The sequence below is a fragment of the Salarias fasciatus genome, chromosome 22 (genome assembly GCF_902148845.1).
Source record: "Salarias fasciatus chromosome 22, fSalaFa1.1, whole genome shotgun sequence".
NCBI lineage: Eukaryota > Metazoa > Chordata > Actinopteri > Blenniiformes > Blenniidae > Salarias > Salarias fasciatus.
In genome coordinates, this window is record NC_043765.1 from 7,098,685 (window position 1) to 7,124,783 (window position 26,099).

A 26,099-nucleotide genomic window follows, 5' to 3' on the forward strand; every position below is an offset into this window, starting at 1 on the left:
TCTATAAAGTCAAGTGTTGATTTTAGAATGTATCTTAAAATCTGGCCTGATTTTTACTGAGGTTTAGTTATTATTTGGTAGTTTCACTTATGAGACACTGCAGCCTTTTCTGCAGATGAAATGCGTTCGTAAAAGGTTTGTTTCAATCTGTTGAAAAGAAGGTTGTTCAGAGATTGACTCCTTTTGGAAATAAGTGTATTTAATATTTATAAGTGCTATGCAGACGATGCAGTTCAACATTTAAAGGACGTTCATCATTTATGTCTAAATGTTCACATTTCCCAGTCGATCCTCTGCTGTAAGTTTGCGCTTCTCACACAAAGCGTTGATTTGTTTCCTGTTCGCTCGGGCGGTCGAGCGGTGGAGCAGTGGGCGGACAGCGCTCGGTTTTCCCATGATGCCTCGCTGCCGCTCTCTATCTGGCGCCTTCGCCTCGGAGCGGTCCATCTTGGCTCTCTCGCTGCAGTCTCCCTCCGCCTGCGCGCCCTCCGTGTTGTTGTAGTAAATAATGGCGGCATCGGGAGGCGGATTATCATCTCCCGCGGCCGTGGCGGGCCAGAGCACCGTAGCGCCGGCCCGGGCTCGGTTCCCGGGTCGGCCGTGCGCGGCTCGCAGCAGGCTGCGGTCGGAGAAACGCATCAGACGCGGAAGGTTGGGCTCGAACGACGGGGAGCTGGCTGCCGGAGGGCCGAGGCCTGTAAACATCGGCCTGGCGTTGAGCGAGGATCCGTCCCTGCTGCGCCTCCTCGGGGTGACGGAGAAGCACAGCCGGCAGAAGGACGTGGGCTTCGACTCCAGCAACAGCGAGGAGGTGAATATGCTAAATGTAGCACGGCAGCTAGACGCGAAGCGGACGCCATAAGTGTGTTTAACGCGAGGTTTGCTGGAAAGAAACACCTTTTAATCATTGTCGTTGGTTACAAATAGCATTTTTAGCCATTAGCGGAAACTTAGCCATGCAAACATGAGCATTAAAGAGGCGTCGTAGCTCGCCTGCGTGATGTGCTTCAGCTACGTTGAGAGGGATGAATATTTTACTTGGATTACACCTACACATATTTACCTAATTGTTGTTTATTTCAAATGCACGTCTATACTTCAAGTTACAGCAGTGTTGCTTACACATAGCTCAGTCCAGCTGAGTTTGTTTGCATAATTAAGGGACCCTAGGGTGAAACTTTTGTTTCCGTGTTTTCTGTTGTGGAAACGGAAAGATGTCTTTGTTTGTGCATCCCTTGATATGGCTCCGAGAGTTTGAGTTCCCACCCTGTGCTGACATCCTCCGCCTGCTAATCTGATCGTAGTGGAAACGTCGGAACCGCTCACAGCCTCCACGTTGGAGCTGTCAGCTGACTTCTCGCTGTTTTGAACGTGGCTTTTAACGTGGGACGCAATAGCGCGCTCATCCTGAAAGGAATTGAGGTTTAAATCATATTAATCTGACAGAGACATATGCCACAAAACGGACAGAGTAGGTTTACTGAACTTTAAACCGTTTGATTAAATTATTTTAATGTTCACTTCCACACAGATTATCCGTCTTGTTGCTTTGTTTACAGTGATCAGGACTACAAAGCAACTGAAATGAATGAAAGATTTCATCACTTTGGAAAGGATGGGCATTCATTACATCAGTGTTTATTGCATAGCAGCTAACATTGAAATAAAATGTAATCAGCACATGACTACAGGGGAGGTACAGACATCTAGAGGAAAATAAGAAGCATAGGTATTCAGTCAGCAGTGCATAGCCTCATTTACATATCCATGTAGGTGAACAAATAATTTAGAACAGAGCCATTTGAAGAGTCCACTGTTAAATTATATTGCACCAGTTCATGAAGTAGTGTAATCAAATGTAGACCTGGAATAGCAAATAGTGGAATTATGAAAAAAATGTTTTGAGGAGATAAGTTGTGAAAGCATAATTACATTTCCTGAGCAAGACAAAACCGTTATTTTAGAAAGACACACAAAAAAAACGAATTGATATTGAAAGTGATTCTGTCTTTCATTATGAAATCATCATACATACATTTACTGACTTTAATTGTAATATTTGTTTACAAATGCTATATCAACATTGTAGAATAATTTCATCCTAAAATTAAAGGGAACCTCACATTTTATAGATTAAAAAGAAGACGAAGAAGAAAAAAAAAATTGGCCAGAAGACGAAGAAGAAAAAAAAAATTGGCCAGAAAATTACCTTTTGTATTTTTTCCAACTTAAGATGCCTCGGGGCTCAACAAAACGTATGGACACTGTTTAGTCTGAATTATTACTTGGTCTGGAATCAGATAAATTCTCATGCTGCCTTATTTAATGTCAGAGAGTGAGAAGATGCTGACACCTCAGCTGATGTGCATGTGTTGAAACAGGCTGAGGATTTACCAGACATTGACATGTTTCTTGAATTGTGTTTGTTGTGCAGTCTCTGCAGTTTCCAGCCTCTGGTGAAAGTTAAAAAAAAACAAAAAACTATATAAATACAGCTTACACTAATGGACTTCAAGTCCTGGTGTTGTGCTTGTGTGGTGTGTTGTATCATTTACTCTGGCAGTGCCGTCTCTCTTCAGCTCCACTCAGGCAGGATGCTATATAATGATTTAATGCCAAACTGGATCTAATCATATTTAACCTCCAAAGCAGGAGCTGTGGCGTCTGACATCAGTTGGGCTTCACTGATGCAATCCTTTTAGAGTGGACTGAAACAGGGTCACATGGCTCCTGCTAAACCCTCTGGGTGATGCTCAGCTGGAGCACTGCACACTCCTGTGTGTGTGTGTGTGTGTGTGTGTGTGTGTGTGTGTGTGTGTGTGTGTGTGTGTGTGTGTGTGTGTGTGTGTGTGTCTGTGTGTGTCTGTGTGTGTCTGTGTGTGTCTGTGTGTGTCTGTGTGTGTCTGTGTGTGAGATGATCTTTCTGGGGGTTTCGCTGCTGACAAATCTGTGGACTCACCATTTTGCAAGTTAAGATGGATGTGAGTAAGTGGACTTTCAGTTGAGGGATGATTTGCTGCAGTGTGCCGCCTCTGCATCTGAAGTAGACACGTGTCTGAATCAGAGGACGGGGGTGTCAGTGTATTTTTAAAATTTCTGCTCAATGGGGATGTCAGGAATGGTAGCCATTGGATGTGCATTATACTGCAACAGTCAACTATTAATAATTTGAGTGTTTGCCACCAAAACTTCTACTATTCTACTGTTACTCAGAATTGTCTGAATGAAAACAAAGTGTTTATGTGTTGCCTCAGAATGCCACTGATGCAACTCTGGAGTAAGAGTAGAGTAGAGAGGAGTGCTGTGGTTGGAGTTTCATCAGCGTTGATAGGTGATGAAGAAATTCAAGCTCGGGTGCAAATTGTAAGTGGCGGCCTCGTGGCATGGACAGCCCCACCCTCCACCGTATCCCACCTAAAGAAACCCGAGAATCTACTGAACCGTTTCATTACCAACATCATGGTTTGAAATTGAATACTGGGCAGAAACAGCAGTATTTAAATTATTTACACACCATCATTAGATTTTTTTTTCCAAGTTATGTAAATTAGATTTATTTGACATATTTGTTTGACGTTAGATCAACAGAAAAGTGACTGGCTGTAATTTTCAGCGTCAGTCTCAGATGGGCATTCAAACCCTGGTCCCTCATACTGAACATTGGCTAAAAACTTCCAGGAGACATAACATTAACGTAGAATATTATATTGACACTGAACTTGAAGCAAGTCTTGTTTTTAGATAGAATTAGCCTTCTAATGTTAGATGAAATGAAATGGATCAAAATTAGCCGTGACAGTTCTGTGGCTAAATAATATGTAATATGTAGCTAAATATAAGATAATTAGATAATCAAAAATGAATAAATTACTTACTGACAAGTTTTCTTTTTTTATAGTTTACGCCACACATGTGCTCCTGGCAGTCTGTGGACGTCTTGGTTTCACAAGTAATTGTTCAATGATATTAATTTCAATCGCATATCAACCAAATCTAAATTGGAATGACTCGAAATTACTATGACGAGTACTATAAAATGCCCGTTAATTAAAATCAACCATGCAATTTCTATAAATTCATTAAATCGACCGTCAAAGTAATGAAAACTGTCTAATCCCTGTTGACAATTACAGGCCCTGCAACTGCAGTTTGTTGTAATGTTTTCGGTTGGTGTGTGCGTGTGCGTGCTGGTACCAGTCATCTCCAGCAGATCACTGTTGCATGTACAGAGTTCAGATTGAAGCAACAGCTGGAGCAGAGATGCTGAACTGTTGTTTATTTTGGCAAAGTTTATAGCAGAGGAAAGCCAGATAAGGCAAAGTTCATTGTATATATGGATATAAATATTTGTCCATCTTCTTGGGTGAGTTGTTTTGCGGTGGCTCCTTTTTTTTTTTTTTTTTCTTTGTTGAATTTGAGTAAATGTATATTGTTTGTTCAGTGATCGTAGCTGTTATGGTTAAGTGCGTGATGAACCCTTAGGAGATGCTTAACACTGAAGTGAAACACATCAATCTTGTACTTACTTCAATGTTTGACTGTGTTTTTCTCCAGGAGGAGGATTTCACTGGATTTGGTACCACAACGGTTCGTCCTCAGAGAACCTCGGCCGCTGGCAATCAGTCGTCGTTCAGAGCGTCAAAGGCTCGTCAGGCTTCTGACCACTCATCAGGAGCAAAGCATGCCGTCGGAAAAACGAGCCCCAAGACCCCACCACCAGCACTGATTGGGAAAATTGTTCCGAAACACTCTAAAGAGGAGCAGGGTGCTATAGAACGCTCAGTAAAGAACAAACAAATACCAAAGGTCAATATTAAACCGCACAGCAAGCAGCACGCTCCTCCTGTGAAAGCCAAGCATGCAGAGAAGCAGGCCTCAGGAACATCATCAGCAGGAAGAGCCACAAACCCAGGCAGCACACAGAACCAAACCGCCGCTACCTCAGCCGGTGGCACCGAGCAAGACCAGACGAACCGCGCCGCCACTGAACCCGCAAACCCGGAACAAACTCAAGAAGGGGTCCGGGAAGCGGAAAGCGAGGTTTCGGAGGACTCGGACTCAAACCAGTCCCGCACAGACAGATCTGTGAGGAGAATCCAGGGTTTCCGTGCCGAGCACGCCAAAGGCACGTCCCAGGCCATCGCTCTGTCGTTTACATCTTTTCACAAACGGCAGAGGAAGAGGATGACTAAAGGTATGGGCGCCTCTCCGGAGGCCGGGGCCGAGGCTGGCGCGCACAGCGGAGAGGAGGAGGCGGCCATGCCCCTGGAGTGCAACGCTGAAGATGCCTCGGAAAAGAAACTGAATAAAAAGCCACAGCGCAGATCTTTGTTTGGGCACCGGCGGAAGCAGTCTAAAGACCTTTCAATCAGACGGCCCAAAATGGGTCAGATTCGCTCTCGGCGTGTTTATTACACATACGTTCCCGAGACGCTTCCGGCTCCCGCAGCGCAGGTCGCGGATATTTCGCAGGCCCAAGGTCAAAGTGTCACCCCGTCCCAGGGTGAGCAGAAGCCACTCCCCGAGCAGCTCCCGCACGCCTCCAACAACTCCCCCACCCCTGTCATGAGCGCACGGTCCTCCCGCGTCATCAAAGCGCCAAAGAGGTTCCTGGATGAAGAGATGATCCCCTTCCCCAAAGGCTCGCTCACAACGTGGCTGAAGACCCAACAGAAGGAGGAGTCGGGTTGCGACGGCAGCTCGCCGCAGATGGACGCCGTCGCTGCCTTCGACAACCAGCCCGCCTCGGCGAAGATCACATCCAAGTCCAGCACGGGCGCGAGCCACGTGGAAATCTACCAGAACCTCAAGAAGCTGACGTTGAAGCTGGCAGCGAAGAAGAGGGGCCAGTCTGAAGCCCAGGGCCAGTACTTGGACCACGGCGACAGCTTGACCCCGCACGCCAGGAAGAGACGCAGGTCCAAGCTCATGATGGAGGAGATCGATTCCCCGGGTGTGGTCCGGAAATTCGCCGTGGTGGTGAACACCGACGTGGAGACGTCTCCGCAAGCGACGGCACAGGATGCAGAGAACACCGGTAAGAACAAGTGTTTTCTAGGAATAGGTTTGGCTGTGAAACTAAAGAGATTCGACTCAGTCCCGTCTCTGTTTTGAAGCAGCGGCCGCGGCGAGGGAAAGCCGCGACGTGCTGGAGTTCAGCGGGCCGAGCCATCGAATCGGTCTCAGCGGCGCCAACAAGAGGATGCTGCACCTGCTCAAGAAAGCCAAAGTCCAGCTCATCAAGATCGATCAGCAGAAACAGCTCAAGTTGTCTCAGGTAAGAAATCATCCGTTTGGTTCACAGTAACAATGATTTTCCGGTATGTTGATTTCTTCTCGCTCCCTGTCTGGATCTCCAGTTGGGATCTCGAGAGTCACGGATGCCGGTGAGCTGCAGCAGCAGCGGCGGCGGCAGGAGGAGACGGAGAGTCGGCTCCAAAGAGCTTGGCCCTCAGGTAAAATGTCTGCTTTATTTTCTTCAGCAGTTACTTGTTTTCAGTTGCATTTCCTGGTGTTTTATTTATGGTGTGTTTGCGCAGGAGCAGCAGCTCAGCGGTCCCAGAATCAAACACGTGTGTCGGGCCGCGGCGGTGGCTTTGGGCCAGCCTCGTGCCATGGTGCCAGACGATATTCCCAGACTCAGCGCCCTGCCCCTTCATGAGAGAGAGGGTATCACCTTTTCTCCTGCTGCAGAAGGTACAGTCCCCACATCAGCCTCTTTTTTCCCAGCGCTGCACTGTCAGCGTGCAGCGAGCGCACAAGCGTTTCAGTAAATCACTGTTTTTCTAATTTTATCCACTCTGCCCTCCAGGCTTGGTTGAATGTGTCCCAATATATGTTTTTAGTGGAAAGATTATTAGAGAGAAGTTATTTACATACTCCTTCCTGTGGATTAGTCAAATATATATCAAGTAAGAAGGAAGTGAATGAACTGCAACTACCGTTTTCGAGTTAGAATTAAACTCACAACGGAACATAAAGGCGGAGTCTTACTCAATGAACACTGTCAGATTAATCACCATGTGTCGTAATCCTGAATGTTAACATTAATAGGATAAAGAACTGAGAGTGAGAAGTGAGCAAAACAAAATCAGTTAAAAGAAAAGTCAGCAAAGTGCTCCACTTTGAAAAGCAGTACTCACACGTTCAGCCATTGCCGCACAAACCTAACTTTGTCTGAGCAGATGACCTATGTGCTCCTTCAAAGGGGCTCAAACCGCATGTTTGGAACCACGGTGGTAGCTATTACCTGAACATCTGCTGTCAACAGGAGCGACACTGCTTTCATGATCATTTTAGCGAAAACACAGACAGCAGGTTGAGCTCACACTGCCACCATTATACCATACAGATTCTCACCGATTCCATTGATGGCCAAAAGAAAAGTGGATACACATCCTAAACTTAATATTTTGTTTAGCATTGGAGACTCAGCAGTTGTCAGAAATACTCCATAGTATTCCATACTCTGTTCTGCTTGTGATAAAATAGCTCATTTTCATGCAGTGTGTAAACCGCGGTCTCAGGTAGGTCCTCTTTTTAATTCAGTTTTCAAATTCTCCATTTGTTTCTGCAGCTTTCTCATGTCTGACAGACGTACCCTTCTATTGTATTGAACTGAAATCACTGACAAGCTAAAATATTCTCTCAAATTAAAGAACACAACCTAAATTGTTTTTTCAAATGTGTACCGTAACGTAATTCTGGTTATCTTTTGACAAATTTAACATGCTGAGCAAAGAAAAAAAAATCTGCTTTGTTAGTTTCAATGTAGTTGTAACTAAAATATTTGCCAGCAAAAATATCTTTTGTCACACACAGATTAGCCACCGCTGTTGGAAAGCTATACCCAACACTGGTCAAGTGAGCATCACTCAGTATGAGGTGAGGAAGCGCTGTTTGACGATAATAGACTCACTCAACACATGTAGTGGTCCAGAGCAGAGTGATCCTTTCACAGCGTTATTCCATTTTTTCTAACCCACCATTTATTTAAAAGAATCTTGACAAGCCGCCACTTCAGAGTGATTGTTTTATGTCCGACACGGCTTCACTGTCTCTTTGTGGCCATTTAAAATAGCCCTGGGGGATTTAAGGGGATGCTATTAGGCTTCAAAAGACTTCATGGATTTCCTTTCTGCACACAGAGACTCCAGTTTCTGTTCAGTCACCTCACTTTAATCTGGAGCATCTTTATTTATCCAACATTTGAAGCAACTAGAGGAAACATGCAGCTCATAAAAGCAAAAATCAAGCTAAATCATGAGACACGAGCTCTTCTGATCACTGCAGTTAGAACTGTAATGCCTCCAGCTGACTGAATAGTAAGTTCTGGCATCCACAGATGTCGCCTTTCCCCTCCTCACATGTAGGTAAAGATTATCCCAAAACACGTTGTGAGTCTTTTTTACCCATCCTCCGTGTCTCTCACCCGCAGATGTGGCCGACGACGACGACGACGACGATGACAACGACGACGACATGTCTGATCAGGGCAGGGCGCAGTGGGCCGTCTCTCAGGAAAACATCCAGCGCAGGAGGAGGAGCGGCAGCCGTCGGTTCAAAAGGAGGAAGGTGCTGAGTCGCTTCGCGCCCGGGGGCCTCCGGTCCCGCCGGTGCGGACACTGCAAAGGCTGCCTGGTGGTGAAGGACTGCGCCAAGTGCATCAACTGCCTGGACAAGCCGAAGTTTGGGGGGCCGAACACCAAGCGGCAGTGCTGCATGTGAGTCAGAACGAGCACAGGGCCTCGCTTATCATTTACAATGAGACGGGGTTGTAACTGGATTTCCTCAGGGTTTCAACAGTCCAGTCCTTGGAAGAGGTTTCTTGTGATTTGTCGATGTGAATGTCTGTCTGTGTTTGTCCTGTGTTGGACTTTGGCCTGGCCAGGATGTAACCTGCCTTCGCCAATAGCCGGGTGGGATTGGCTCCAGCCCCACCGTGACCCCGGGTTGGAGGGTCATGTAGAGATGCATAGAGGTTATTGCAAGTGGACATTTATAGAAATTGTTTGGACAGACCTTTTTTCAGGCATTTTTCCCTCTGGTTTCCAGGATGTTATCTTACCTCTGATGTTCTCTTCTTATGACCAACAACTTAAAGAGCGGAGCACATTATAGAAGCTGCACTGACTTCCCGTGTGTCACTGAATATTGTTGATAAGTGCTGAAAGATCTCGGGCCTGAACGTTTCAGGTTTCTCCTCACGTCATCTGGAGCAGGTTCATGTCGAAGTCGCATTATCAAACCAATCGGGCTGATGCAGCTTTCAGCTTCTGTTTTCCTCACATGTGACACAAATGACCAAAAGATCTGAGCTCAGCTGGACTGTCAACTCGTCTCAGTCGAACCTGAAAACATGTTTGCTGTGAAACATGCCCCTTACTGTTAGGATCTTCTGAAGCTGTTGTTCCTTTATTTGTTTGCTGTTGTGTTTTTAAATGCAGATGTGTAGTTTTTGCCTTTGTTTAAAAAAAGAAAAAAAACCTGAAACACAACTTTTATGCTGTTTAAATATTGGCTTTAATTCTAGAGTACATTGAGTTGCATTGTGGCAGGTGTTAGATTAATACATTTTCCTTTCTTTCTTTTCAGATATAAGAAGTGTGATCGGATTGAAAAAGCGCGGATGGCGCGTATCATGAGACCGCTGAAACGTAAGTCTCTAATCAAATCATGTTAGAACCACAGATGTTTAAATGCATTAATGGTTTCAATGGAAAATTATTCAGCTGCACTAATTTTAAGTAGTTTGTGGATGTAAAAGTCACAAGGCACTTCTTCCTCAGTCCAGGCGAGGCGCTTTTCAGCCTCTATGTCGAGCAGCGAGGACACAAACTGGTGCCTGGAAGACGCCAATGAAGGATCGCCCTCCATGGCGTCCGGAGTCAGGAAACATTCTCTGCGTAACATCACGCCGCGCTCGTACAGCAGCCTGCTTAAATCCGAATCGGAGGAGGAGGAGGAGGAAGAGGAGGTGGTCAGGGGTGCTCAGGAGAGAGACGATAAATCGACCATCAAGCCAAATCCAGCGGCTGGGAGCAAGCAAGGTAACTGAAGCTTCGTTTTCAGCGCTTCTTTGAATAAACAAAAGTTCATTAAAGCGTTTTGAATGTTAGCCTCAGAGCTGCAGCTATCGATCGTTTGAGTAATCGAGTAGAGCAACAGCAGACAGCACAAAACTAATTTCTTCACGTTGATTTTTGAACTTTAACCCAGTGGAGTGTTTTCTGTACGCTGTCAGAGTAGTGCAGTGCGTGAGACCGATGTGCTCTTTGTCTTGGAGATGGCACCGCACAAGATGGCGTCTCTCCACCAGACGAGGTGCCGACCGAGGCGGTGAAGCACCGGCGCCTGTTCTCTCGAGGTCCCGGCAACAGGCCGCGAGCTCACAAGGTAAAAACATGGAGCAGGTTTTTCCTCCTCACCTCTGACGTACCTCCTGACCAAGCCTGGGTTAAGTGGCCTTTTTGGAAAGTTGTTTTTGTTGGTGTAGCTAGATCCTCTAAATTTCTCATCGTATATATTTTTTTTTTTTTTCTCCAAAATTGGTCCCATTGTTGATATTCAAATCATCATCAGTTTGACTTAGTCATTCATAACCAAATCAATATTTCATTTCCAAATAATACTTTGCCCAGGCCTGCATCTCACCTCTGGATTTTTTTGATCACCACCTCCTTATTGATAAATAATTGCAATAACAGCTTTCAAATTCAGCCTGGCTAATCTTCTGTTTCTCACTGCAAGCTTCATAGCGGGCGCACTGCATGTACTAAATAATGCATGAAATGTGTCTTCACGGTAAAGTCTACCCTGCCTTTACTGTTTGCTTTTGTAGCAGCATGATGTGTATACACAAGTGTGTGTTTGAGGCGTGTTGATGGCACTACGAGAAGCCTGTCGGCTTAAATGGAAAGTTGTTCAGTGTAAAAATGGACGAGTTATAGAGGATCTCGCCTCAACAGTAAATACTTCACAACTGTTGGTTTTATATTAGTGACAAGGAGTGCTTTTATTTGTGAAACTCAAAGGTATAGTTTGTTGGATTTGGCGGCATCTAGTGGTGAAGTTAAAGATCGCAACTGGCTGAGTGACCTTTGCTTCATTCTCTCCTTCCATAGTACATGATCATTTGCTAGTTTAGTTTGATTAATTGCTAAAACATAAATTACATTTAGCTTTCTGAAAAAGCTCCTTTCAGTTTCCGAAATCCCAGAGCACCAGACGCATCAACGTTGATCGACGTCAGACCACAGAGCTTCATCTAGAAAGTGGTTACGCTAACAGATGAGATGGATGGGAAGTTTTAGTGGGATGGAAATGTTGAGACACATTTCACCAAAGCAATTAAAGACTTTGGTTTTACATTCAAACTAAACACGGAGCTGCAAGCATGATAACCAGAGTTAAAGGTGCTGTAGGCAGGATTTTGCTAGTCAATGCTAATTTTTCTGTGTTTTCTTTGGATTAAATGATAGAGTATCCATTAATAATCCTTTAGGAGTGTAGCATAATTGCACTACCGCGAGGGCGCAGCGTTTCCATCTGTCTCTGTTCTGAGCTGAAAATGAATCTCGACAGCTCCAGGTATCTTTGACCAATCAGAAGAGCCCCTGAGACTCTAACCGTGATTGGTCGAGGGACATTCGTCACACGTTCTTGTGGGAGGGGCTTAACCCCTAATAAGGGCATGATGTCAGAGAAAACAGGACAGGATTGGCTGTGCTGGGTTTCAAATCGCCATCTTAGATGGGTCAAATCGCCATCTTGCTTAGGTAACCCTAAGCAAGATGCCGGAGATGCCGAATCCTGCCTACAGCACCTTTAATGTCATTTAACATCAGTTATAAATGAAGATTCTAATCCAAAAATACTGGTTAGTGATTAAGCCCCCAGATTATTCGGAATTGCTTTTAATTGATAATTATCAGTCACAAAACTAGGAGAACATAAATATAATTGTCTGCAAACCCTGTGGAAGATGAGATGTACTTCTTTGGAGCTCGTACATTATTTAATGTGATTTTGCGGCGCTCAGAACAATGCTGCGTGCTTTCAGTCTGGGGTCGCATCACTTGGCAGTCGGCATGTTTGATCTGGCAGAAGCTTCCTGCAGGACGCTCCTCTTAATGCAGTCTGAGGTTAATGGCCGTGCTCTCTAAGTCCTACAAACCACATCTTTAATTGAGAAAAACAAAAGCTTGTTGAGACGGGTAACTGTACTGAGGTCCCTGTTTTGAAAAGAGAGGTTACAGTTGGTACAGATGGGCCGCTTCCCTCCTTCCACCCTGTCTGCTCTGTTGCTGCTCTTGTTTGTTGGCGCTGACGCTTGCTTCACCTTTGTGATGTGGTATTCTGCCTATACTAAATACATTTCCCAGTCTTAATAAGCAAAACTGATGTCAATTGCGGGCCGAGCGACTAACCACTGTTTTGAGAAAATTTAATATCTGTAAAGGTTCTGCAATATTTTCACTTTGATTTGATCTCCGTTGATATTTTTAATCACTCAGATGAGTCCGACAAAGAAAAGTCGACTGAGTTGGATAGTGTTGCTCATCTATATGTAGATGTTCAGAAATGGGGTTTGTGTTCTCAACAGGACAGTGAAGCAGTTGCATCATTTTCTCATTGTTCATGTTTTGTCTTTTCAGCTCCTGAACTGTTTTCTGCATGTAGGACAACAGTTGTTTCTTCTTAACCGAGCATGAACCTTGTAATTGAATCGTCACGTGTAGGAATATGAAGACGTGAATCCATAATTTATTTAAAAAAGAGAACTTTTGTGGGGGTTTTTCAGCTTCATACCTTGCGTTTTTGGTTTTGCACACTCTTGGTGTGACAGTGGTTTTGTTAACAGATGTTCAGTATGGCTTTTTGACTATTTGAAATGTGTAATCTCATCTCAGAATGTCTGCGAGCTGCACTTCTGTGTGTGTATCTGCTGCTACTGAATGCCTTTCTCTCAGTTCTCCTGTCCCTTTAATTACTCCTTACTTAATCTTCTTACTCTTGGTTAACACTGCTCTCTCTTGCCGCCTGTGCATGTTTCTAGTTATTAGTGTTACTTTGGAAACTTATCTTGCTGGTTGGCTTAGGCAGTCCCCTCCTCCACAGGCACAGGCGAACACAGAAGAGACGGACTGCAGAGAAAGTTTCCCCGAGCCCCGACCATCCCGGAGCCCCGCGACGAAGCTGCCGAGGCAGCTGCAAATACAATTATGCCGTCTGCCTGATTATATCGTGCCGTCCGCTGCATACATGCTGCGAGAGTTGCCCCCGCGCGTGGATCACTGCGTTTCACAGTCGCATCCACTGCTGGCCCGTCTTATAACGAACTCCGCTATTTCACACCCATCACCGCCTGTCGCAAGCTGTCTTCCAGAAACGCCCCGGCCTGAAAAGCCTCCTGCTCCCCCGCTCTCAGCCCGCCCTGTAACAAACTCTCAAAAGAAATGCCTGCAGGTGCGTTTGCACCGTTTGCCAAAGTCTGCGCTGCAGGCCTCCCTCCATTTGCACAAATCTGATCCGCCGGCACCACTTCAGCAAAACCCACAGCCCGAGCTGCAGTCCGCCGCCGCCACAGAAGTACCATCACGGTCATGTGCACAGGGACAATCAGAGTCTGAGGTGCAGCACCCAGATGATTTGACGGAGACCTACAGCTCGAATGCTGGTAAAACTATGCCCGGCGTTTTAACAGGGCCTCCCCAGGCAGTCAGTCCTGTCACAGTGTTGCAGGATCGTCCGCAAGAAGAGCAGGAGGAAAAACCGGCGGAGCCGGCCGAAGAGGACGGGAAGGACTCCTCTGTGACAGAGACTGTGCAGCAAAACCCTCCAACAACTGATCCACACTATGTCCTTCATTCCCAGAATCCTGCAGAGTTCGCATCTGCGAACTCCCTGACTGGGTTAGCTAATGGATTTCCCCAAAAGGGCGTGTTGCAGAGCAAGTTCAAGATCCGTGTAGACTTCAAGGTGAGTCTGCACGTGTTTCTGGGTGCACGGTAATTTTAAATCTCAATGCGTTTTGTTCCCTGGCATCATGTTGTTCAAGACACCAAGGATTTTGTTTTTTGTTCTTGCACCATTGTCAACCTTGAAGCGTTGAATTGAAAATAAATCATTTTTGGTTGTCTTTCTTGAGCCCAAACTCACAAACGTGCCACAGCAGAAGCCTTCAAATGAAAAACAGTGGTTTCTCTCTGTGCTGGCTCTGGATTCTGTAAAGTGTCTCATTATGGATTTCTTTCTGCAAATCTAATTTTGGCAACTTAAGAGCAGATAAATCTCTGACGGGGACCCGCTGCTGTATAGCAGTAAATAAAAAGTCCATAAAAACCACAACATTTGAAAAAAAACCACACACACTAATTCTATGAAAAAGTCTCTATATATTTTTGGACCGTCTCTGGGTTCCAGTTTGAGAGTATTAAAGTGACTTGTTTGCTTTGAGAACATGTGGAGACAGTCTGATGCAGCTTCCATGAAATGAACTAATTCTTCTGGAACTGTGATGCCGTGTGTCCGTCAGGAGGACTGTGCGGTCCAGAATGTGTGGCTCATGGGCGGCCTCAGCGTTCTCTCCTCTATCCCCACAACTCCGCAACCCATCTGCCTGCTCTGTGCCAGCAAAGGCCGACACGAGGTAATCCAGAGCGTCCGCTGCCGCCCGACTCGTCCACGGTTTTATCAACCTCAGTGTTCTTTCAAAACAGTCCTCCCGTGTCTCGGTGCCAATAAAGGGTTTCTCCCATGTTGTCTTTTTTTTTTTTTTCCCAGATGCTCTTCTGCCAGATCTGCTGTGAACCTTTCCACAGTTTCTGCCTCTCGCCAGAAGAGCGCCCCCAAGAGGACAGCAAGGAGAACTGGTGCTGCAGGCGCTGCAAGTTCTGTCACGTGTGCGGCCGCAGAAGCAAGAGCACGAAGGTGCGCGGTGTAGGAGGACTGTTATATCATTAATGAGCAGTGCTTTCCAAACATTTTGATTACTGTTTTTACTTTTCATAAATGTTTCAATTCTTTTGAAGCTCTTATTATGCCACCCATTTTTATTTAGACCTTATTCAAGTTTATGTGTTATTGGAATTTTGAGAAACCTAAGGAAGTGAATGTGTGGGACTGAGGTGTCAGAACTCAGACACTGATGTACATGTTTTGGTTCTTGTAGCCTGTTTTGCAGTGCAGAAGATGCCAGATGTCCTACCACCCCTCCTGCTTAGGACCAACATACCCCAAGCCTATGAACTGCAGCATTCCATGGGTAATGGACGGAATTACAACAAATTAGGATGTGAAACTACATGTAACATGAAAAAGCTCGCTGGCAGAGATTAATTCTTGGATGCTGTTGTTTTTGTGAAGGTGTGTATGACGTGCATCCGTTGTAAAAGTTGTGGTGTTACTCCTGGAAAGACCTGGGATCTGGCCTGGAACCACGAGAAGGACCTCTGTCCCGACTGCACCGCTCTGCACAAAAAAGGTGAAGGTTCGGGAGTGGGCTGGAGAGGGACGGCGTGAAGAACGGCGCCAACGAAGGCTCTCTGATCACATGTATTGTTCGGTTGTAACTGAGTCGTGTGGCGCATGTTTTGTGTTTATCGCAGGCAATTTTTGCACCGTCTGCAACAAGTGTTATGACGACAGCAGCCGACCGTCTCAGATGATGAAATGTTCGCAGTGCAGCCACTGGATTCATTACAGATGTGAAGGACTTTCAGGTGAGGAGCATCTAAAGCCAAAAACATTTTGGCAAAGATGACAAAGAGCTTGTCTTACGAAAGGAAAGTTTGACTGATTTCTGTGTCGAATGTATTAAAATTTTAAAACAGAATATTTGTAAATTGTTTAAAAAAAGAATCATTTATGAGTTTATCCTTTTGAAGTTGTTAATTAATTGGTATTGTTCTCAAAAAGCACAACGGGAAAAAATAGTTGATTGCTTTTTAAACCAGTGCATTAAATAGCGTTGAATCTGGAAGTGAAGCTCATTTTCTCGTTGGTGTCTTTGCAGAGGAGCACTTTGGCCTGCTGTCGGGTCAGACAGGCGGAGCAGAGTTCACCTGTTCCCCCTGCGGTCAGCAGCAGAGCAAGCACAGCAGCCTGCGGGAGGGGCTGCAGAGCCGGCTGATGGTGGAGCTGGAGGCGGTCCTCACAGACCTGCTCTCCTCCAGCAGCACGAAACACCTCGTCTCCTGCAAAGCGGTGAGCAGAAATATCCCGCAACAAGCAAACTAAAATGAAATGCATACATTACATATATATGTTAAATTTACTCCAGTTTGGTGTCTAGATTTTTCTTTGCTTTACCTACGGTTGCTGTTTTCCAGTGTCAGGAAGGAAGCATCACGTCGTCAGTCAGGGAGCAGCAGCCGGCGTGTGATCTACAGGCTGTGCAGGAAAAGTTTGAAGCGGGCTGTTACACCTCAATAGTAAGTGAACTTTTTTGTCGCTACATGTAACTAAAACCCGATCAGTCATCACCTCTTCCTGTTTCAGCTGTGAATGGATTATAGAACGTCTGCCGAGGGGAAATAAATGGAAATCCCTGTGAAATCAATTGTGCGCACTCTCACTGCTCAGAGCTCCTCCTGACACCCAGGTGTCTTTTTTTTTTTTCCTCCTCCCCCTGTCGCCCACTCAGAAAGCTTTTCATGCAGATGTTGCGTCTGTGATGAGGACATGGTTGAAGGAGGAGGAACTTCTCCCTGAGGAGCAGAAACCAACCGTTCAGTCTAAAGCACACTACATCAAAGTAAGCTTCTCTCCTCAGACGTCCGCCCACACTTAACTCTGTTCTTAGAGACGTGTCTGGTTTGGCAAAGATGACCTGCAAAAATGTGTTTCAACAAGTTGTTTTGCCTTCATTTGTCTGCAATCAGTCCTCTGTTTTCAATTTCCAACAGGTGATGAAGCAGGCCTTCAGCTGGCTTCCTCCCTGCAATCTCAAAAAGTGGAATTCGTTTTCAGAAGAGTTTCCAAGGTGGGAGCAGAATTCCTGATGGAGAATTCTTTCTACATTAGTTATTGAGTTTCTGATTATTGTTCTGCTGATCTTTTGTGTATTGATATCGTGGATGGAACGGTAGAAACGCCTAGAAATAATAGTTTGGCTCAACATCACTGCAAAGTACGCCCTCAACTGTGAATTATGAGCATTAAAACTTTTTACAGTTGCATTTAAATCTGACCCTCTAGCGAAACTGTTCTGAGGACTTCATTATTACATTACAGCTACCAGAGTTATTGCATAAGTGCACCTCATAAAGCAGTCACCAGGCAGAAATAAGCTAAATGTCATTCATAACACTCCAGTTGATGGACAGCCGTCTTAAACATGTCTGTTCTTGTCCTCACTCTTGCAGTGGCATGCTCCCCGAGGCGGTCCTCCCTCCATCGTTGGAGCACAGCTATGCACAGTGGCTGGAGAGGACATACCAGCTGAAAGAGTCCAGGGGCCCCCACAAGGGGAAAACTGACTCCGTGCTGTCCTCAGTCGCTGTGCGGCAGTCTGGTCTTCCTCTGTATTCTCATGGTATGGAGGCCATTGTAACCTGCTCTGTTTAATGTGATGCGAACACAGCTACAAGTCATTTCTTGTGTCTTTGTTCTTGTCCACTCGTTTGTTAAATTTCGCTTGATTCCCCAGATTCCACCAAGGCTGAAGATATGAGGCAGTGTGCCTTGTGCCAGCAGTATGGAGACTCTGCTCCCAGTGTGAGTTCTACGGACTAATTTTCAATAATGATGTTTTTATTAAGAATTTTTTTTTCCCCTCATTCTATTTTATTTGTGGAGCTTATGGTGAAATGGTGTAATTGCTTCATGTGACTGTGTTTTACAGGAAGCGGGCCGCCTCCTGTACTTGGGCCAGAACGAGTGGGCCCACGTGAACTGCTGCCTGTGGTCTGCCGAGGTGTACGAGGACAACAGTGCTCTTCTTCAGGTGCACAGCGCCGTGTCTAGGGGGCGCCATCTGGTAAGACTTGCATTAAAGAATATGAAGGATTTCTCTAGTGAAACACATTTTGACATGGTTTCTGTGTGCCCCTCGTTCCGCAGCGGTGTGATCGCTGTGGGCAGTCCGGAGCCACGGTGGGCTGCTGTCTGGCCACCTGCCAGAGTAATTTCCACTTCATGTGCGCTCGTGCACAGAACTGCGTGTTCCAGCAGGACAGGAAGGTGTACTGCTACAAACACAGAGACCTCGTCAGTGCAGAGGTAGGGAAACCAGCTTCTCATCGTTACGCCACTGTTTTGCTTGCTCTCCTCACAGCTGATTTTTGCTGACAATACCTTCCAGATGGTGTCAGATCAGGGATTTGAAGTTCCTCGAAGGGTCTACGTGGATTTCGAAGGGATCACTCTAAGAAGAAAGTTCCTTACAGGCCTGGAGCCAGAATGCATAAACATGAGCATAGGTGAGAACCTCGGGTTGTTGGATGTTGTTGGTTTGTCCCACTTGACTCCTGCGTCGGCCCTGTGTCTCTGCTGAGGGAGGAAATTTTACCTTCATCTGTTGACTGTATTCTGATTTCTTTCCAGGCTCCTTGCAGATTCAGAAACTTGGTGTTTTGTCTGAGCTGTCGTCAAATGGGCGGATGTTATATCCAGTCGGTTATCAGTAAGTGGTCACTGTCTTAGAACAATTTTAAGCCAAATCACAAAGTGGCATTGGGTCATAGAAACACCTTCCTCCCTCTTTTCTCTAGATGTTCTCGGTTGTACTGGAGCACTGTTGATCCCCGGAGGCGCTGCAAGTACACCTGCAAGGTGACGGAAGTGAGCACACCTCTCCCCGGCGAGGAGCAGGACCCGAGGTGGGACCAGGAAGAGAACCACACCATAGTTCACAGTCCCCATCATGAGCGAGGTGAGCAGGATGGAACCCAAACTCGACTGTGAGCCAGAAATCCAAAACAAACTCAGAAAAAAAACCAGTGCGACACCAGCGTTGTTTGAGACACTTTTTTCTTTTCTTTTCCAGTTATCGAGTCCCCAGATTGTTTGACCCCTTCATCCAGTCCGATAAAGTCCACCACCCCATCACCCAACTCAAAACTGCACAGCAAGTCTGGACCTAAAAGTCCAAGTTACTCTCAGACCAGGAGGCCAGCAGGGGGATCATCTCGACCGCTCCCGTCTCCAGGTCGGTACAGTTTTGATAGTTCTTAATATATTCCTGTTTCTGTGTGTGGGTGTAGTTGTGTGACTGTTTCCTTTCATGCCGTCAGGATCTGCTCCTCCAAAATCACATCACATCCTCACGCTGCGCGACCTCGAGGACACCCGTCGCACTCGCAGACTCTCATCAAGGAGCCGCTGCAGTTCCTCGCCATCAGAGAGCGATCCGTCTGCGCCGTCGACCCTGCGCCCCGGCGGCGCCGTCCAGTCCAAATGCACATTGTTTGGCTCCCCTCCACCGTCCAACTTCGGATCGGCCTCCCCTCCTCTGTCGCGACAGAACTCGGCCTCTCCGGTTTGGAGCTCCCCGCCCAGATCCAACTCCAGCCTCTCTGCAGGGATGTCACCTTGTCAGGGACTCGCCAGCCACTCGCCCAGGGGGCGGCTCAGCTTTAAAATCACCACGCCCGTCTCCGCAGAGGTCCCACAAGACTTCCTGGCATCGTCGGAAGCGGAGGATGCAGCGGTGGCCACAACCAACGGGATTTCACTCGCCCCCGACAACCTGGAGGAGGAGGTGGCCCACCTGATGGCGCAGGAGCTGCCGTACACCGTATTCGATTCCGACACAGACGTGGCCTCCATGCTGAACGCGAAGCTGGAGTTTGACGACGCTCTGCTGGGCGAGAACGTGGCACTTCACTGCGAATCGCAGGGAGCCAGAGGAGAGGCGGAATGTGTAGGAAACGACGTGGAAATGCAGGCAGCTAATCGGGAGAACGACTCGGAAGACGAGGACTCCAGTCGCTACCTGAAGTTTTCCCGTACGGTAGTGTGCGACGCGGCCGGCGCCTCGGACGCCGCAGCTCAGCTCCATCCGGCCGAGTCGATCTCGCAGTTAGACGGAGCGGACGGCGGGTCAGAGAGCGACGGCAGCGAGGGGGCCGGCGACAACGAGCAGGACGGCGGCGATCAGAGTCACTCCAATCACAACACTCCAACCAAGCAACTGACGGTTACTCTGAAACGGCTGGAGTCCATCTACACGCCGTCCAAGTCGCAAGGTGAACAGGAAACTGCCGCGGCAGAGTTTCAGCAAAGTTTACCGCCGTCTGAACTTCTGGAACCAGGCAGTGGGAACAATGACCTTTCGGTTCAGGAGGAAGAGGTCGCCGTGACCCAAGAAACAGCCGTAATCCAGAATGAAGTGATTTTGGATTCGGTGACCGGTCACTTCGTGTCCACGGAGGACGGCTCTGTCGTGCACCCAGACGAAAAAGCACCCGAAGAGAGTGACGACACCGCCTCGTCCACCGACTCGGTCGAGGGCTTTAAAGACGACCTGAACGACCCTGATTACAGCCCAGAGCCCAAAACCAAAAAGTCGCCCACGTCGCCGGTGAAAGCCGTCGCCGCAAAGCCCAAACTCCCTCAGCCAGACCCGAACCGCCTGATAAAACCAATCCTTCCATTCCAGCCCAAAATCAAACTGCCTCTGCCTCCTCGACAGCCCGTCAACAATGTCTCCGTCTCCACCGCCGGCGCGACCATCTGCTCTGTCCCACGGACCGTCACCTCCCCCATCATCATCAACGGCCTGAACGCCCTCCCCATTCACTCTGCTGCCGCACGGGGGAAGGCCATCGCCATCCGATTGGACGGCTCAAACACTGGGATCCAGCAGGTCGTCACTGCCAGCCAGGCCGGGGTTTCTAACTCGCCCGCGCCCCAGGCCCCCGCCCCTCAGGTCCTGCTGGTCAACCGTCAAGGTCAGATTCTGCTGAAAGACCCCAGGTCGAACACTTACCAGTCACTCCACGCAAATTCGCCGGCGTACAGTAAAATCAGCCAGATCGCAAGGATTCTGCACAGCGGTAACACACTGCGTCACTCCGCCCCCCGCGTCATATTAAAGCCCCGCCCAGGCGCCGCCTCCGCCAATGCCGCCGCGTCCACCGCCGGTAGCCATCCGGTGCCCGAAAGGAAAATAGTCCTGAGAGTGGTGAAAAGCGGCGGTCCTACAGCTCCGGCAGCTGCCGCCGGCGTGCAGAGCGCTCAAAAGCAGGATCCCGCCAAGATCACAGAAAACCCAGTGCAGGCAATCATCAGCCAAGCGATAGCGATCCCCCCCAGCCCATCCAGGACCAGACCCATCATTCTCAACAGCACTGTGTCGCCTCAGTCCAAGCATCAAAGAGCTCCCGAGGCTCCGAAAGCAGAAGACTGTGATCAGCCGTCAGTGGGCTGCTCAGAATCCCCCAGTGGGCTGAAGGAACAGAAACCTTTTTCATCCAGCCAGCAGGTGAAGAGAGACTCATCAGTGTCTGAAAGGCCTTCGAGGAAGAAATCCAAGATGGACTTTTTGATAGACCCTTCGAGTGAGCCGGAAGAAATCAAAGACTCCAGGTGAGACAAGATTTGAGAATGTATTGCAGGAATAATGTGAAAACATTTCCTCTCTTAGATAAAAACACAATATGGATATTTCTGTCTTCTTATCTTGTGTTAAAAAAAAAAAAAAAACTTATGTAACTTAATATAATTTTCAAAATTACATTTATCAGCTTCAGTGTTTTCATTGACTGACAGTCCGAGGTCATAGTGAGAAGCACAGATACTCAGCGGATGCTTTCAGCAGCTTCCAGACATTTCAGAGAGATAAAGACAAAGAAAGCAAAGTATGAACTGAGAAATTTTGAATCCTTCACGCAGGCTGAGTGGCGTGAGAATGAAAGCTCCGTCAGTGAAAGGCGCTCTGGACTTGGACAAGGATGTGTGTCGGCCGCTACGGATCACTGCTCCTCCACCTCCGACTCTCAGCAGGTCAGTGCAGTCCACAGGGAAAGGACAGCAGATGGAGATCAAAGTGACTGACTTCTAATCCGGTTTTAATTTTCAAAGATAATGAACACTTTTCTCTTTATTTCAGTGAAATAAGTCGATGAAATCAGATTCAGTCTCTCTGACCCTTTTTTTTTTTTCTTCTTTTCAGGCATCCTCGGGTCAATAGTCCACCTCCATCCAATTCCAGCAGATACGTTCAGGGTAAAACACACATGTGGGTCAGTTCCCGGCATGGAGACCTCACCGAGTGGGGCCCTTACACAGGTCGGCTTTCTTTTTTTGTTATCTTTGGCTCTGAATGAATCATAACCTCTGCGTGAGGTCTCTGCTTTCTTTGCACTTCTGACTCTCTCTCTCTCTCTCTCTCTCTCTCTCTCTCTCTCTCTCTCTCTCTCTCTCTCTCTCTCTCTCTCTCTCGCTCTCTCTCTCGCTCTCGCTCTCGCTCGGCAGGCGTTAGCTCAGAAGACGATGCTCCCGTCCCCAAACACAGATACAGAACGTACATGAATCAGCCTCACCTGCGCTTCGAAATCACCAGCGACGACGGCTTCAGCGTGAAGGCCAACAGTATAGAGGGTGAGAAACCTTTTGAACACGTGAAAAGCCGAACGGCCCGCATTGTTTTGGAGCCTTTGCCAAGTCCTCCCCTTCATCCCTCATCTTCTCCTCGCTCAGTCGCCTGGCGCGCCGTGATTGACGGCGTCCTTGAAGCCCGGGCAGGCTTCCACCTGAAGCAGCTGCCTCTGGGCGGGATGAGCGGGCCGCGGGTGCTCGGCGTCGTCCACGACGCCGTCATCTTCCTGCTGGAGCAGCTGCAGGGTGCCGCGAACTGCAAACATCACCGCTTCCGATTCCACCGCTGCGATGACATTGAAGAGGAGCTTCCTCTTAACCCCAGCGGCTGCGCTCGAGCTGAAGTCTACACGCGGTACAAACAAGCTCATTTACATCCTCTCGCTGCAAAAAACTTTTAATGAGGCTCAATTAAAACGTGTTGCACTCTTCTTCTTTTTTTTCCCTCCCTCGTCTGTGTTGTTTTGATATGCACTACAAATTAATTGGTCTTTTTTTCCCCCCCCCTCCTTCTGTTTGTCTAATTAGGAAAGCAACTTTTGATATGTTCAATTTCCTGGCATCACAGCACCGAGAGCTCCCCGATATCGTCGGCCCCTTTGATGAGGAGGAGGATGAATTCCCCCTGAAATCATCCAGGTTGGTGGATTTAACTCATCCTGTATTTATGGATGCTGATCAAAGCACACGGCAGCGTTTTAATTTGTTAAAAGGCTGCACTTCCACGGATGCAGAATCTGTTAATGGTGTCGTCTGTGTGTGTGTGTGTGCGCGTGTTTCCCTTCACCAGGCGAGCCACCAGCAGCGAACTTCCTATGGCGATGAGGTTCAGACACCTGGAGAAAATCTCCAAAGAAGCAGTTGGAGTTTATAGGTGATTGTAACAAAGCTCCTCTAACACAAAGTATTGTCAGTAAATTACTTTTTTTCCTTTTCATTTAAAAACTTTTATCATGACAGCAGCTTACAGCATAAGCCTCGATGTACACTGGAATACCACAATAGCACAGCGTTGATGTGTGGTGCAGCCCGAGCGCACGCTCTGTTCTCCACAGCCGCAGTAACACGAGTCCTGTCACCGATTCCAGGTCCCAGATTCACGGACGCGGACTGTTCTGCAAGAGGAACATCGACGCCGGGGAGATGGTCATCGAGTACGCCGGCACGGTCATCCGTGCCGTCCTGACCGATAAGCGGGAGAAATATTACGACGGCAAGGTCAGCACCCTGCTGTTAAGAAAAACCTTAAGTTGTCGAACGCCGTGCGAATGCATCCCTTCTGACCGGGTTCTCTCCGCACCAGGGCATCGGCTGCTACATGTTCCGCATCGACGACTTCGATGTGGTCGACGCCACGATGCAAGGCAACGCCGCCCGCTTCATCAACCACTCGTGCGAGCCGAACTGCTACTCGCGCGTCATCAACGTGGACGGCCGCAAGCACATCGTCATCTTCGCCCTGAGGAAGATCTACCGCGGCGAGGAGCTCACCTACGACTACAAGTTCCCCATCGAGGACGAGAACAGCAAGCTGCACTGCAACTGCGGCGCCAGACGCTGCCGGCGCTTCCTGAATTAAATCTCCGGGCTCCGGGTCACCGCCAACAGGACGCCGCGCTGCGGCGCACCCGTCACGTTGACGGGAGTGTGATTTATGGAGCGTCCTCGGAAGAACAAATCAGACAAGAGCCATACGTCAAGACGGAAGCCGACTTGAAAGACTTTACTGCCGGATCGCCGATCTGGTTTCTGTTTTTTTGGGGTTCGTCTGTTCTTTTTTTCCCACACTGGTCCGTGTTACAGCGCCTGTCGTTGGCCTCTGCTGGAACTGGGGTTGGATGTCGGCGGCACGCCGCGAGGGAAACAACCCGACGGCAGGCCGAAGAGGGAACGAGGAGGAGTCATTCTGCGTCTCACTTGCACACAGTTCGTCACTGGCAACACATTTCACTTGAGAACGCCGTTGACACCTCTGACTCCAAGCACCTTGTGGATGTTGTCGTGCAGCTCCGCTTCGCCCCCACCCGGGAAAAAACCGCATCTGTCATTGGCAGGGAATCCAACACTTCCGGTGCTGACGACGTTTATTCCAAGAGTTAGTCGTTCCTCCTCCAGTCAGCTTCGACTTTTCTGTCTGTACTCGTCGCTGGCAGAGATGCTGTGATCTTTTATCATTTTAGAACAGTCCGTTTTTTTGTTGATTTTGTGTTTTCTGTGTATTTTAAGGCCTACGGGGGAGAGTTCTGCTGGAGCGGGTGTCACGGTGAATATAGTGACGCTAACCTGCGACCCCTTCAAAACGTTTTTGTATATTTGAATAATAAATGTATATTCAATAAACTGATGGGGAAAAATTTGTTCGAGCTTTTAACTTTCGATTTATAAGTGAAGGTGAACTGACAGAAATGAAGCCATTGCCAAGAAATTCTACTAAGTTAATGTTCTGTTTTGTTTTTGCACCCTCCTTCCTCCTGTTTGTGTCTCTCACTGGTGTACTACCTCAAGGCGTCATGAAGCAACATTTAATTTAATTTACGCGACCCAGTTTGGTGAAGAACTACTTCCTCTTTTCCTCGTGGTTTCCAATCATCGGAAAAGAATTACCATCGACACTATAATCCTTCAGAAACCGGTTCAGTCATTTTGTCGTGCTCATTTACTGCATTGTGCACCAACACCAAGCTACTGGATGTAGGTAGGAATTGTCACTTTAAGTTGAAGGTTGAATGCTGTGGAGTTGTGTGTTGTTTTTTTTTTGTACGATTGATAACAATTTACCAAGCAGAACTCAGTTACTTTGTGAGCTCACCGTGGATCCTTGCCTGTACATAGTTGTAAATGATTTCTAAACCTGTTAAATATTTTTTTACCTACAATTTTTTTAAAACTTGTGTTCAATAAAATGTGTTCAAAGTTTGCTTTCGTTTGGCCAATGTTTTTATCACTGTATTAAATAAATGAACAGAATTTTTGTGATTTGGTGTCATGCATTAATACGGTGTGAAAAATGATGTATGATTTTAGTGGTTCCACATCCCCCTTTAAATATAGATTAAATTGTGAATGAACAGAAAAATTAATCAGGCAGCATCTGAGTCCCAGAAAATGTTAGATTTGAGTTCAGAGGCCACATTGCTGCTGGTTTTCTATTTGTTTTAGTGCTATAAAAGGCCATTTTAACTACACTCTTACAGTGAAATGTCCAAAATCTTCCATGATATTTTGATGTTTTGCAGCCTTCAGTTTCCACTGCTCAAAGAGACTGATTCTAATGCTATTTCTCTGACGGTGTTTGGCTCTCCGCTGTTATTTTTACTGAAAAATTTAAAGTTGATTCTTTCTTTATAGCCTTTACACTTTGCAAGGTGTTATTATGAGCTGCATAGGACCCTCTGGAAGGCTGTTATAGCTCATGGGATTTATGAATATTAAAGGTTAAACTTACAAAAATATGAGAAGCAATAATAATCTGAAGTATAAACATTTTATTTCTTTGATTTACCCAGTGTCCCCCTGTGAGAAGCCCAGGCCTACAGTCTGGGAGTCGCTGATATTCA

At 47.1% G+C, this 26,099-nt stretch overlaps 1 protein-coding gene across 2 annotated transcripts; it reads left to right on the plus strand.

Moving 5' to 3' along the window:
- Positions 1-438: 438 nt before the first annotated feature.
- kmt2ba (lysine (K)-specific methyltransferase 2Ba) lies at positions 439-25,459 on the plus strand. 2 transcript variants are annotated; one of them, XM_030120085.1, is made up of 36 exons: positions 439-811; positions 4,555-6,037; positions 6,117-6,277; positions 6,360-6,455; positions 6,540-6,696; positions 8,438-8,723; positions 9,595-9,656; positions 9,789-10,049; positions 10,286-10,395; positions 13,120-13,980; positions 14,537-14,650; positions 14,785-14,931; positions 15,173-15,265; positions 15,367-15,484; positions 15,609-15,722; positions 16,016-16,206; positions 16,332-16,433; positions 16,646-16,756; positions 16,908-16,984; positions 17,367-17,536; positions 17,651-17,718; positions 17,846-17,980; positions 18,064-18,222; positions 18,305-18,422; positions 18,547-18,625; positions 18,714-18,874; positions 18,989-19,150; positions 19,236-21,531; positions 21,838-21,948; positions 22,118-22,233; positions 22,420-22,545; positions 22,645-22,897; positions 23,071-23,181; positions 23,333-23,416; positions 23,631-23,760; positions 23,846-25,459. In XM_030120085.1, the coding sequence occupies exons 1-36, from the start codon at positions 509-511 to the stop codon at positions 24,119-24,121; spliced, it is 9,402 nt and encodes a 3,133-aa protein (XP_029975945.1). In that variant the 5' UTR covers positions 439-508; the 3' UTR covers positions 24,122-25,459. The 2 variants fall into 2 exon arrangements, with proteins under 2 accessions (XP_029975945.1, XP_029975946.1); XM_030120086.1 differs by having other exon boundaries at positions 13,876-13,980.
- Positions 25,460-26,099: the final 640 nt, after the last annotated feature.

Excerpts from the sequence above, each read along its gene's own strand:
- kmt2ba (XM_030120085.1), top strand. The coding sequence starts at position 509 with ATGGCGGCATCGGGAGGCGGATTATCATCTCCCGCGGCCGTGGCGGGC. Across the intron at positions 812-4,554 it reads ACTCCAGCAACAGCGAGGAG|GAGGAGGATTTCACTGGATT; the intron begins GTGAATATGCTA and ends GTTTTTCTCCAG. Across the intron at positions 18,626-18,713 it reads TTATATCCAGTCGGTTATCA|ATGTTCTCGGTTGTACTGGA; the intron begins GTAAGTGGTCAC and ends TCTTTTCTCTAG.